At 38.7% G+C, this 12,359-nt stretch overlaps 1 protein-coding gene across 1 annotated transcript; it reads right to left on the bottom strand.

Moving 5' to 3' along the window:
- Positions 1-3,670: 3,670 nt before the first annotated feature.
- On the bottom strand, positions 3,671-12,356 carry LOC118751098 (E3 ubiquitin-protein ligase TRIM33-like; the record flags this gene model as incomplete). The annotated part of the gene is made up of 10 exons (XM_036485866.1): positions 3,671-5,633; positions 8,556-8,679; positions 8,754-9,114; positions 9,691-9,865; positions 9,979-10,223; positions 10,311-10,443; positions 10,518-10,918; positions 11,042-11,125; positions 11,266-11,538; positions 11,918-12,356. Coding segments are annotated over 10 exons (2,574 nt in total), but the record flags the coding sequence as incomplete, so codon positions are not given.
- Between the last annotated feature and the right edge of the window lie 3 nt (positions 12,357-12,359).

The following is a 12,359-nucleotide window of genomic DNA, read 5'->3' as shown; positions in this document are numbered from 1 at the left end:
TACTTTTTCAAACTTGTAACTATCAACACTGACGTGGGCGCTAAGACGCGAATGTTTGTGTGATGCAGGAGTTTCTTCGTCTTGCCCTCGTTGACCACCAGACCCAATCTTTTTGCTTTCTTATCCAAACTGGAAAAGGCAGAACAGACTTCGCGGTTTTTGTTACCGATGATGTCGATGTCGTGAACTTACGCCAACAATTGCACGCTCTTGTACAGTTTTGTGCCAAATGTGAGTTGTTGTCAACAGTCAAGCTGCGAAATGAGTTTAGGAATGACGGAGAAATTTACAAACTCTTCGGCACCACATCGTCAGTCTATACCGAGACCCGTACATAGCTGTGTTCCGGGGAGTAAGAAAGTTCGTTATATCTGGCAAGGACTATTACTCCAGCAGCTAAACCCTTTGCTGTGCATCATATAAGAAAGGCTTTGTGTGACCAGAATTGGCGTTTGATCATACCTTGATGATACGACTCCGTTCAGCGATTCCTGCGCAAATATTCCGCTGTCCAAAGAATGCGCTAATTCAAAAGGTCGGGATAGTAACTTTTGTAGTCCTCCCGCGCCGCTTTGAAGACCAGGGCTAGAATCGTAACATCCGTTCACGGATCGAAAACCATACGAAAGAAAATTACGTGATATGTCGGCCGTATAAGCTGAATGGGATAAAGAGTACGTTCACGTATGTCATAATCCGAAAAGTGTCTTTTTACGTGACGAGTAATACGATATCGTATGTGACGATTCGAGCCCAGGTAAACTCTTAGTTACAAAATAAACATTTAGGTTTGAGCTCAACTTGAGGTTAAGTTGAGAACTAAGGTATTTCTCAAATCTCCAACGTTGTTTCTCAACAGTACCTCAAGTGGAAGATCATAGCGTTCTCAACAATAAGGGCATTTTTCTTTGTATGAAAAAAGGACTGTTTCTCAAGTTGATAAATTGCTAGTTCTCAACTTGAAGTCCAATGTAATTCTCCAATTGGTCTCAAACATATCATTGAAATACTGAAATTGAAATAGTAAAATACCTTATACCTTTTTGATTGAAAAGACATACATAGATGAATTTAAACATTAATTTTTCATTTTATTACTCCTTTTGTATTATGTAGTATTACAATAATTCACTTCACAGTATACAGTCCGACAGTAAAATTACTTGATTCACTTGGCGTTTTATTATCTTTCAAGATTATTTGAAGATATTTTGAAGATTATTTACTTTTTGTTGGTAGTTTTCCTCTTTATATATGCAGCTTTAGGTTTTCACTTGGCAATTAAATATTCGTTTCTCTATCACTTATTACGTATCTGCGCGTCGGTTAGAGATGAGTTGGAGAATGGTGTTGGATATCAACTTGAGAACTATGAATTTCTCCAAGGTTGGAGAAATATTTTTTTTAGTGTTTATTGGGTTAACAACAAGGAGAGTTAAAACTTTCGATTCTCATATTCACGATGCTTAGTTAGCAAGTTTAAACCCGCTTGGGCCACTGACCCTTTAGTATGATGCAATAATTGTATCATGACTCTATAGTTAAAATCTTGATAACTTTGAATATTTTTTCGGGGAACTAATTATTTTCGTGGAAATCCAAATTCGTACAGAAAAATTTTGATTTTCCAAGTTGCATAATTTCAAACGATATGATTTCCGTAGTTAAATATGAATTCATAGTTAAATTCTTGTTTGTATTATTCTACTACGCACTGTGAGAAGATGATTCCAAAGAAATTACATTCGAATTAAAACAGGGGCACTTATTACAAACGAATAGCTGTAAGGAGCAAGATCAACAGTCGGCGAGGCGTTGCGCCACACGAAAGAAATTGGTTAGTATTAAATATATATTAAAATAAGAAGACAAATTATTGATTTACATTAAATATTCACTTGTTTATTAATTCATATGTTTGCTTAAAAATAATGCAGTAGATTATAACTTAATTCACATGCTTACATGTATGTACATACAAGCATATACATACTTTCTTACACTACCCTTTAGTATACGTAGTAACCATATCGTTAACTCTTCAGTAGCAATATGGTAAGGAATACCAGCGTCAATAAATTATAAACTATTTCTACGATAAAAACTACAAAAATTTAGTAATTATCTGTATGTATGTATACGTATTGTATGGGTGCTTTTGTAGAAATGTTTAGTATGCAAATGCATACATCTAAATAAAAGTCGTTAAAAACAGTGTAAGTTTATGCCTCCGTATTTGATGAAACCAAAAGAAAATGAAAGTTTAGACCTTCCATAGCAAACCCCAAAAGAATTTTTAATCTACATATCGTTGCCTTAATATAGAAAGGCCCTATCTGACATCGTCACTGATTTACAAAAAGTCGTAACTAACTAAAAATCGAAAATTTCCGTTTTAATTGATTATGATGCATTTGATCGAATTATGTGGCCTCACATCGTTTTATGCAATAAAAGATTTTAGTTAGTTACGGCTTTGTGCATTCAGCGACGATGTGAGATAGGGCCTTTCTATATTAAGGCAACGATATTTAAAGTTAGCGATTCCGAAAATACCCTATATGCCGGAAAAATTGATTAAAATTCCATCCAATTTTTTGTTTTTTTTTTTTGCTTACTGCTTTTGCTGTCGAGCAAGTCATTCGCCAAATTCAAATAAAAAAAAAACATCTATGGCTAAAAATTCTTTTGGGATTTTGTTATGGGAGGTGTAAACTTTCATTAACTTCTGGTTTTATCAAATGCATAGAATCTTGTTGCACTGTGTCACTATGATGGCTATTATAGTAGAATTGATAATTACAGATAACGAAAATAGCCAATTTTGCTTTCTTTCTAAATTGGTGCTATGTGATATATATAATATGGTATCAAAAAAACTTTGCGAATGGCTTATATCCGTATACGCAATCAACAATTATACATACATACATTCTCTATAAAGGGTTACCCATCATGCATGTATGCATTGGTATTATGTGCAATTATGTTGGTACGTCCACAGTCATACGGGTTCTACACAATGAAAATAACTACTGGCATGTACATTTTGCAGAATACAAAATAAAAAGTATTATATCGTTACCTTAATATAGAAAGGCTCTAATCCATATTGTCGCTGAAACGCAAAAAGCCGTAACTGACTAAAATTTAGTATTGCTTAAAATGATGTGGGGACTGATAATTCGATGAAATGCATCATAAACAATCAAGAAGGGAATTTTGGATTTTTACTTAGTTACGGCCTTTTGTATTTCAGCGACAATATGAGTTAGGGCCTTTCTATATTAAGGTAACGATATGTGTATATTACCTAACATTCATTTGAGTTCCACATTAGTTTTTAATCTTAAATTTAGTATCTACGAATGTATGATGTGGTAATAATAAAAAAAACTAGACAATGGTTGCGTATGCATATCCATGTAGAACTTATAAAAACCCTATGCAAAACACACATGTCCATTCGTAACTAAAATACTTTGCCTTTTTTTTAATTTTTAAACACTCTTTTCAATATGAGCTAGTTTTTGTATTGAATTGGTTAGTTGGGGTAATTTGCCAAAAAACGTGTCTTATTTATTGTAAATACTTGGTATGAGGAGCTACATACATATAAACTACATTATAACATTTCTACGCTATGCTTTCTCGGATGCTTTGATTTATATTTTTATACCTATGTATGTACGTATGTAATTTGTGTATTTTTCCATGTTTGTTCATTTGTTTTTAACTAGTCGCGTTGCAGCGTTGAACGTTCGCGAGACTCCGCAGAAATTAAACGCGTGAATGCAATAACGAAAATATGAAATGGATTTATGCTCTAAAAAATAAAAAAGTTTTTCATTTTTCAGAATACTTGTAGACTTTCGCTGGTCTAATATTTTTTTTTTATCACAAAGTTATACTTGTATGTATTTTACTGTAAAAATGCTAATAGTGAGTTAATGTTTTTGGCTTCGTACGAGTGGAACTTATTACGCAAAGTAAATTTTTAGTGCGATTTCTATTAAAGAAAGACCCAGCTTAACTCAGTTTACGAACCTAATCTTCTAGGTTCCAACATTGCTCAGTAATTCTCTCTGGAAAAGTTCTCAATTCCACCACAATTAATCCAGTACTCACCATTTATTAGCGTAATAATTTTTTATAAAATCACAAACTCATATTTAATATAAACGGTAAATTAACAATATATGAGTTATGAATATCATAGTTTTTGAAAGATTTAAGATTTCATTGGATGCATGTCTCGAACTAATTACAAAATCAATAAAGTTTCATGTCGCAAATACACAATTTATGACATATTTGAAATGTGGCGTCTCAGCGATAAGCAGCTGTATTTTATAAAATTTAGGTTGCATGTATCAGTAACAGTATATTGCATTTCAGTTATTTCTCCTTGATTTATTTGCATCTTCATATATCATATATGTAATCACTCAGAGATATTTTGGCTGTCAATGCGTAGATCGGTAAATTACACATTTTTAGTGTATTATATCATTAGTAGGCAGAATGCATTATGGTATATACAAATGAGCTTGTGAATGATGATCGCAATGAGTTTATTTGTATTATCTTCTATACTTTTGTTCTTTGCGCTCTTAAGATTATTTTAGGTGCAGCTTTAGTTTAAATTTTAGTAAGTGCAATTTGGTTTTTTTTTTTTTTATTGATTATGCTTTTGATACTATTCTGTTTTTTCTTTTTCAAATTCAAAATGAGTAAATTTAATTTCTCTTGTATTACTCTTGTTAAATTATTTACAACATACATATGTATATATATAGTTAATTTCAAAACGATGTCTTTCAAATAATGTCTATTCTTATATTTAATTCTTTACTGTTGTCATAGTATGGGAAGTTTCTCAATGTTACTTCGAATACAAATTTTGAAGACGGTACTGCAGATCTTGGGGCTCATGCCAGTGCTGCAACATTTCTTATATAAATTCGATGCCAATAAAATCTTCCAAATCACTACTTTAAATAATGCTGCCACAACAACTTTTTAGATTGCAAATGCGTGGCGTTTGCATAACTTTGATCAATGCCGTATGATAATTTTTACTAACTCATCTTGTGGCATTTAGCGTTAATAAGTTTTAAATCCTCGTTTTCGTTTTTATTAAATGTAATCGCCATAGCTAGGCATTAGAAAAGTAGGCTCGGCGCCTGCGTTTGTGGCGGGCAGCATAGACTGAGCAGAGCGAGCGCTTCTTCGCTATCGTTGCCATTATTGATTGTTGCTAGCATGCTGTTAAGTAGCTGATTAAATTTTTCCTATTCGGTTAGTTTACGTGATCTCTTTGGCGGAATGAAGGAGTCATCATCCCGACTTAAAGCTGCACTGCAGCTCTTTCTACCGTTCTCCATTAATGCAATGCTACCGGGTGAGCCAACGGCTCCGGTGGCGATATTCATGAGACCTGGAGATGCTGCTGTCGACGTGGAAGCACTATTATTGCTGTTATTTGTTGGGTTGCTGATGCTATTTGTATTTACATTACCATTTAATGCATTTGAATGGGATTTGTTAGCGAAATTTGGCAGCCATTTGGCCAATTGTTCTTCGAAGAAGTTCTCCAAATATTTTGCATTAGTGAATGTTTTTGAATCCTCCTGAAAATCAAGGGTAACATTAAATAAAATTTAGAAATATGTCTGGAAGTATGGCTGTTCTAAGTTTTAAACAGTTACATAACACGAACCATGGGTCAAAACAAGATTATACGAATTTTTCAGCCAGATTCAAATTTAGAAATTTAGAGTAGAAACTAAAGAGAAAGTAGCCAACGCTCTATTAAGACAGCATCAGGATACAAATGCAATGAGTGCACGGTGGTGCATTCTGAAAATGCAATGTGAAATCGGTAGTTCAATTTCTTGCACTGGTCGACTGAAAACGCATGGGGTAAAAAAAAAGAATGGCTTTACTTAAGTACGCCTACCTAAATTATCTTCTGGGTTGCTGCGGCTCTGTACTTTATTGACAACTGCGGTTGTGTGCGCAGGGAAGGAGAGCAGACTGTCGAAAGTCACTCCTTCCTCCAGGTGGTAAACAAAGTTGCTGACGATTTTGTAGAGGTGAGGGATAGGCCCCGTGCAATGAAGAAGTGAGAAAGCTTGGCGAGATAACCGTTTACTTTCGAACACAAGTCATATATTCCATTCCCAGACGCCATGATCGAGCAATCGTGGGAGTAAAGGCGAACCGTTCGTGTCCGGGCAACTTTTTATTTGGTGTCAAAATATATTTGCCAGAGAGAATTCTGAACTACGTTTCACCGCACAATTCGGCACATTTTATTCTGTTCTGAAGCAATGATATTGTTGTCTACATACGACTTTGAGGGCAAATAACAGATGCAGCTCGCTGCTAACGCTTATAACGAACGCGGCAACTCGAATCATCAAGTCGTTCGGGCAGAAAATCAAAACCAATTCGATTCGAACAAAGAGTGTTCAGCAAATTTTTGTCGCGCTCTCAGTGAGACAAAATGGTAAAAGAACGCGTAAAATTACTAAGAAAAAGTGTCCGGACACGAACGGTGAGTCCGCCTTAAGAGACAAACGAGACTCCCTCTGGTGGTTGAGGGAGCTTGGAAATATAGTAGTTAAACAGTAATGGGAAAGGACACCACCCTGTGGAACCCCCTGTTTTATTTTTCTAGGTTTGCTCGATTTATCTTTAAACATTACTGACGAGTGTCGACCGACCACCGTTTGAGCTTCTGTGGGAGAGAGGAGGCCTCTATGTCTTCTAGTAGCGTTGAATCGCTGACGGTGTCGAACGCCTTGGACAGGTCCAACGCTACTAGAATAGTTCTCTCACAGGGGCGGTTTCGGTTAAGGCCACGAGTTATCTGGGTAAAGCCGCGGGTTCCATGGTTTTGAAGGCCTTTGCCTCCCCGATTGCTACGGTAGCAATGCTACCTAAACTTCACCGCTAGTGAAAACAAGAGGCGCACTTGTTGGCAGTTTGTGCAGCCTATTATCATTCAACGCTCGGCTTTGTCTGCCGGACCTCACGGTTGGTCAAAGCTTACTCACACCAGAGGCGAAGTTGCAAGCCTTCAGACACTCTTTCCACTTCTTCCGCTTATGTACGTTCACAAGCTGCCGAATCTCCATATTGGGATCCCTGATTCGGCGAGTTCCGGGATCGGCCTGACGAAGGTTGTCACGCTCATTGGGTAGAACGGCCGCTTCAGCAGGAAAGTTTGGACGGGGGTCCGTTATGTATCCTGCTGATACGAAGCGCGCTGTAGCAGCAATGACTACCCTGCGGAACTTACGTTTGAGGAGGGCAGCGAAGGTGCTTTCAGTAAAATCCGCGAAGCTTTTCCAATCAGTTTTGGTAAAGTTGATATCGGTTCAGTGTTCCGCGGAAACGAAGTCGGTTGGTTTATCGATCGAGATGACTTGGGCAGATGGTCTGATGCCAAGGTCAGCATAGGTCGCCATGATATCGGACCTAACGGGATTAGATCGCCGAAACAACAGCCCTGGGTCGGGTAAAACCCGAGTAATTCGGGTACGTTGTTGTTGTTGTAGCGGCTACTAAGCCCCGCTCGGGTCCGTTCATCCATCAACGTTGTCGTCCATTTCAGCTAGGGGGAGGCCCAGGAAGTGTGCCACTTCCACTGGGTCTGTCCATAGGGACAGGGGTGTCAGCTGGGTGGGGTTCTCAGGGAATGTGAAGAGGTGCCGGGAGTCATGTGGCGACTCTCCACATGCCGGGCATTGGTTGGGCACATCCTCATTGATTCTGCTTAGGTAAGAGTTTAGCCTGCTGCAATAGCCAGCGCGAAGTTGGGCTATTGTAGTGCGGGTCTCCCGAGGCAGACAAAGTTCTGTCCCGTCCACGTCCGGTGGCTGTGTGAATAGAACGGCATTCACAGGGCGGGAGTCTACATAACTTGAGACTGATTCCCTGTGAACGCCGTTCGTACGATTCCGGTACGTAGAACCGGCTGCCGTGCGGATGTATGAATCTGCGTCGTTCCGGTCACTTAGATCCGACATCCGCGGGAGCGCCTTTTGTGTTTTTGTTTATGGTGGTACAATAAATGCACTTGCAACAACACGCTAATCCAGTTACACAGGAGCAACTAAATCGATATCTTGATAAAACATATCGTAACAGTTACGTTTCAGAGCTAAGTTAACGAATCTAACACCTAGCTCCTAAATGTATACTACACCTTCAACGCTAACGATTGGAATTTTTTATATTAAAAACGAAAATAAAATTCTCTTGATAATTACCTAAACGATAACAAACTGGACAAGAATCACGGTATCCGCGACCGAATCAAATACGATTGGAAATTTTATTTGAGATTACGGTATTCGGTAGCGTGGTCGCTTTTCGAATTAAAATTGTATTGTCAGCTGTCATTTTACTTCATTCGATTCGAAAAGAGTGATTACGGATGCCGTGATTTGGACCATGAATCGTTTCAACGGAAACGATTGTTTTTTTTTTTTCAGAAAACGTTAAAATTAAGATGCAATTTGAAAGCAATTCGAGACACTTACTTGATAAAAGAGGTAAGTATTTTTAAATATTAGACGCACATCCGATACAAAGCCAGCGATATCCTTATAATGATTTGGACTGGAAGGATCCAATCTTGTACGTATAACATCCAAAGACATTGGGCTGTAAACAAGAGAAAGCGGATATACATATGAGTCAAATTTCTTAGCTAAAGATTGCATTATGTATACACTTACTTGCAAATAATCTCATAGTAGGCTGTATTAGTAGGCGGTTCCGGTTCGCGGAAGTGCAGACTCTGCTCGTACTGGCAGTACAATTCGAGACAAATACGTTGCACTATCTGTAATTCTAAACGACTCAGCTCGCCGGGTACTTTCTGGGTGTTATCTGTGTTGTTAGCCAGTTCTTTGAGATTTACGCACAATAGGCATTGCCAACTTTCGCTCTCGTCTGGCAGCGAACTGATCGCAGGAATGTGACAATTCTGATGAAACACTTTCGGGCACTTGTCGCAGCACATGAGTTCTCCACCGTCAAGGCAAACCGCACACCAATCTTCGTTCGGGTCGTCTTTTTGATCATTTTTATTATTAACTAATTAGTTTTCAGTTGATTCGAGTATTTGCATTTTAAGGTGTTTGAATTAAATATTTGGTATTGTATGTGTATTGGCATTAATGATTAGTATGCATTATTTAAAGAGACGAAAGTTTAATTCGATTACGATACATTACGATTTGATTCGATACGTTCGAAAAAGAAACAAACAAAGCAAAGTTACAAGTAATTGTAGATTAATCAGAGGAACTTACGATTGAATTATTCAAATATTGCAGTTATTGTGCTAGTAATACAGATATGTGACACATAGGACTGGAAAACTTTTAGTGAATTCTAAATTTTGATTTGCAAAAACTATAAGAGCATATATGCCAATAAAAAGCAAGTTTTCCAGTAATGATTAATAATGAATGGCTTGATGAGGAAGCTAAATAGCAAATGAGCTCAAAATCAAACAAGTACCAGACAAATAGTGGATACAACAAAATTTTTTTGAAGAAACTTCGATGTATCAACATTGGGCCAGTTCCTCGTTGGATATTAAACAGTTTTTATAACTATACCAGAGTACCTTAAATGAAAATTTAATTTTGACAACTTTTCGCTTACCTTCTTGAGTATTGGATAGATCGGTTGAGCTATGCACTTGTGGCGATGTGGTCTTGGTGCGCCCCTCCGGCAAAACCTGAACACCGTTCGAATCCAATTTGGCAATTGTGGCCATTAGATCGTTTATAGAATCGTCACGGACCTTGTCAATCGGTTCGGTGAAATCTTTTGCGTTCTATATAACGAAAGCAGAAATACAAATATTTTATAAACTAGCTCTGTGCAAAAAAGCATTAGCGCAATATTGTTGCGTGTATGTCTAAAAATACAAATGATCCTACTGCCCACCTCGTTAGTGCTCGGGCTCGGCGTCTTTGGATTCGTTGATGTGACGTTGGGTAGTATGGAGACAGCTGGTCCGAGCCCAAGCGAAGCGGCATGCAAGCTAGAAGCGCCTTGCATACTATGCGCCGACGAGTTGCCATTTGGCGGTGTGGTATTCTTCAGAGTATTTGGAGATTTTAGGGAAATTTTAAAGTTTTCCGTTTGACGGCCATTCGCAAACTGCATGAGCGGACCTTGTTGCGGACAAGCTATGTAAAAATAAAAAACAATAGAAGATTTTAAGTAAATACTAATTTGCAAAATCTTTGCCACGTTGCTAATCAATTGGAATTTACTTGTTTGCTGCGCCGATTGAGGTATGTGCCACTTGGCCATGCTGTGCATGCTGCTCAAGCTGCTATTCATTTGTGGCGATGTCTGAGGGGGACCGGGACTGAAGCCAGGCTGGCTCCCATGAAACCCCATGTTCTACAAAAGCATAAAAATCACCAAAAGTTTAGCGAATTCTTGCAATAAAACAATTTTTAGAAATAGTATCTTACATTCTGCATTGGATTGGGCATCATTTGCGGTCGCTGCATAGCGTTTGGCGACGGTATTTGACTTCCGCACGGGCCACCAGGTCCGCCCCCGCTTGACATTGCTGCAACCGCGGCCTGCTGTTGCGCGTGACTCGACATACGCTGATAGTTCTGGAAACGTGCAGTATTGTTTATGAAATTCGGGTTATTCGGTCCACCAGGCGTATTCTGCGGGTAATTCTGATGTTGTTGGCCTGGAGGACCGCCCATAAAATGCGGCCGCATTTGGGTGGTCATTTGTTGGTGTGGCGAAGCGGCGCCTTGTGGACCACCGGGATAGTTAGGGGGGCCGTTAAAGGATATATGTGCTTGATTGGGGCTCTGCGCTGCTTGATTATTCAGTAGGCCACGTAAGCTCATATCTAAATAAAAATCAATAAGGTAATCGTTAAACCTTTAGTTGCAAAAGATGATTGACCGCGAAAGCACAAGTATTTGTTTATGTATTTTTATAATGTATGTACATATGTAGGTATGTGGCTTACCCATATTTTGAGGGTGTGTTGAGGAACTAACATGTGGTTGACCTTGACGCTGCATTCCCACTGGTGGCATGGCACCGAAGCGAACTGCAAAACGAAACAAGCAAATAACGAGCGTCAAATAAATGGCTTATTTAATATGTAACTGTTAAATGAAGAGTGCGCCTAACGTATAAATGTGATGAGTGTAATTGTAAACTGTGAACGACATGCTGGCGTACCCTTACCTGCGCCCTCCGCAGCGTAGTTGCGATTCATTTGCATGTTGTTAAACTGCTGCTGTGCCGGAGAACTGTTGTTGTATATCGGCGGTCCATTCTGGGGTCCATAGCCGCCTGGAGGGCCTGTGGGAGATATGCCTGCGGGCATGCCGGGCGGAAGGCCAGGACGCAGTGGCGGCGCCATATTGGGACTCGGCTGTTGGCGTGGCGGGCCATTGGGAGATGGTGCTGGCGGATACGGTTTGCCGTCTACAATAACAGTGCCAAGCTGCGAAATGACTGCAAATCCAAGGAAGAGAAATTGAAATCTAATATCGAATCCAGGTGTAAAAGTCCGATGAGATGTTGTTATCTCCGAAATTTAAATTATTGTTTTTTTCCACAAAAAATTTCATTAACAACGGCCTCAAGCTCAATAAAATTGTTGAAAATAACTATAACTGCATTTCACTTATTTAATTGCATTTAGAAATTAATAATTTATTTCCTACAGCTCAGTCAACTCTTTTAAATTAAATTCATTTCAACTTAATTTTAGCCAAGCAAAACAAAGTAAACAAATTGTAATTAAATTTAATGAAAATAAACTCAATTTAAATAATTTTTCTAATTAAGATATTCGAAATTCATTCCAACAAAATGGTAGTCATCCACCTACCTTTCTGCAATTCGGAAACCTGATTCAACTGTACTTGAATTCGCACTGGAATTTCCGGGTTCGGAATGTCAGCACGTTGACATTTCAGCTTCTGCAGATGTCTCACCAACGATTTCTTGCTAGACAGAATTGCGTAGTCACTGCCCTTTTCCATAGCGTTCTCCATAAACTCGATGCAGTGATCAGTGTTGTCCGACAGCAGCTGCAAAGCATCTTTTTTCTCGATTAGTACCTTCATTTTGGTATCGCACACCTCATTTAGACGCATAGCCAACTGTTTGCCCCGCATATTTACTGTATTTGTGATCTTCACTACCATCGCAGTAATCTCCTTAATGAGATCCTTCTTACGATCGGCAATTTGTTTTTGTCGATCATCAATCACTTTTGTGGCAGATGAGAGGAGGAAGCGCTTGTAGTTGATTTCCGAAACGAGCGTTTT

This window comes from Rhagoletis pomonella, unplaced genomic scaffold, assembly GCF_013731165.1.
Source record: "Rhagoletis pomonella isolate Grant_MI unplaced genomic scaffold, Rhpom_1.0 Rhpom_scaffold_00537, whole genome shotgun sequence".
In the NCBI taxonomy this organism is placed as follows: domain Eukaryota; kingdom Metazoa; phylum Arthropoda; class Insecta; order Diptera; family Tephritidae; genus Rhagoletis; species Rhagoletis pomonella.
Note: the sequence above shows the minus strand (reverse complement) of the source record. Positions and strands in the feature narration are given on the sequence as shown.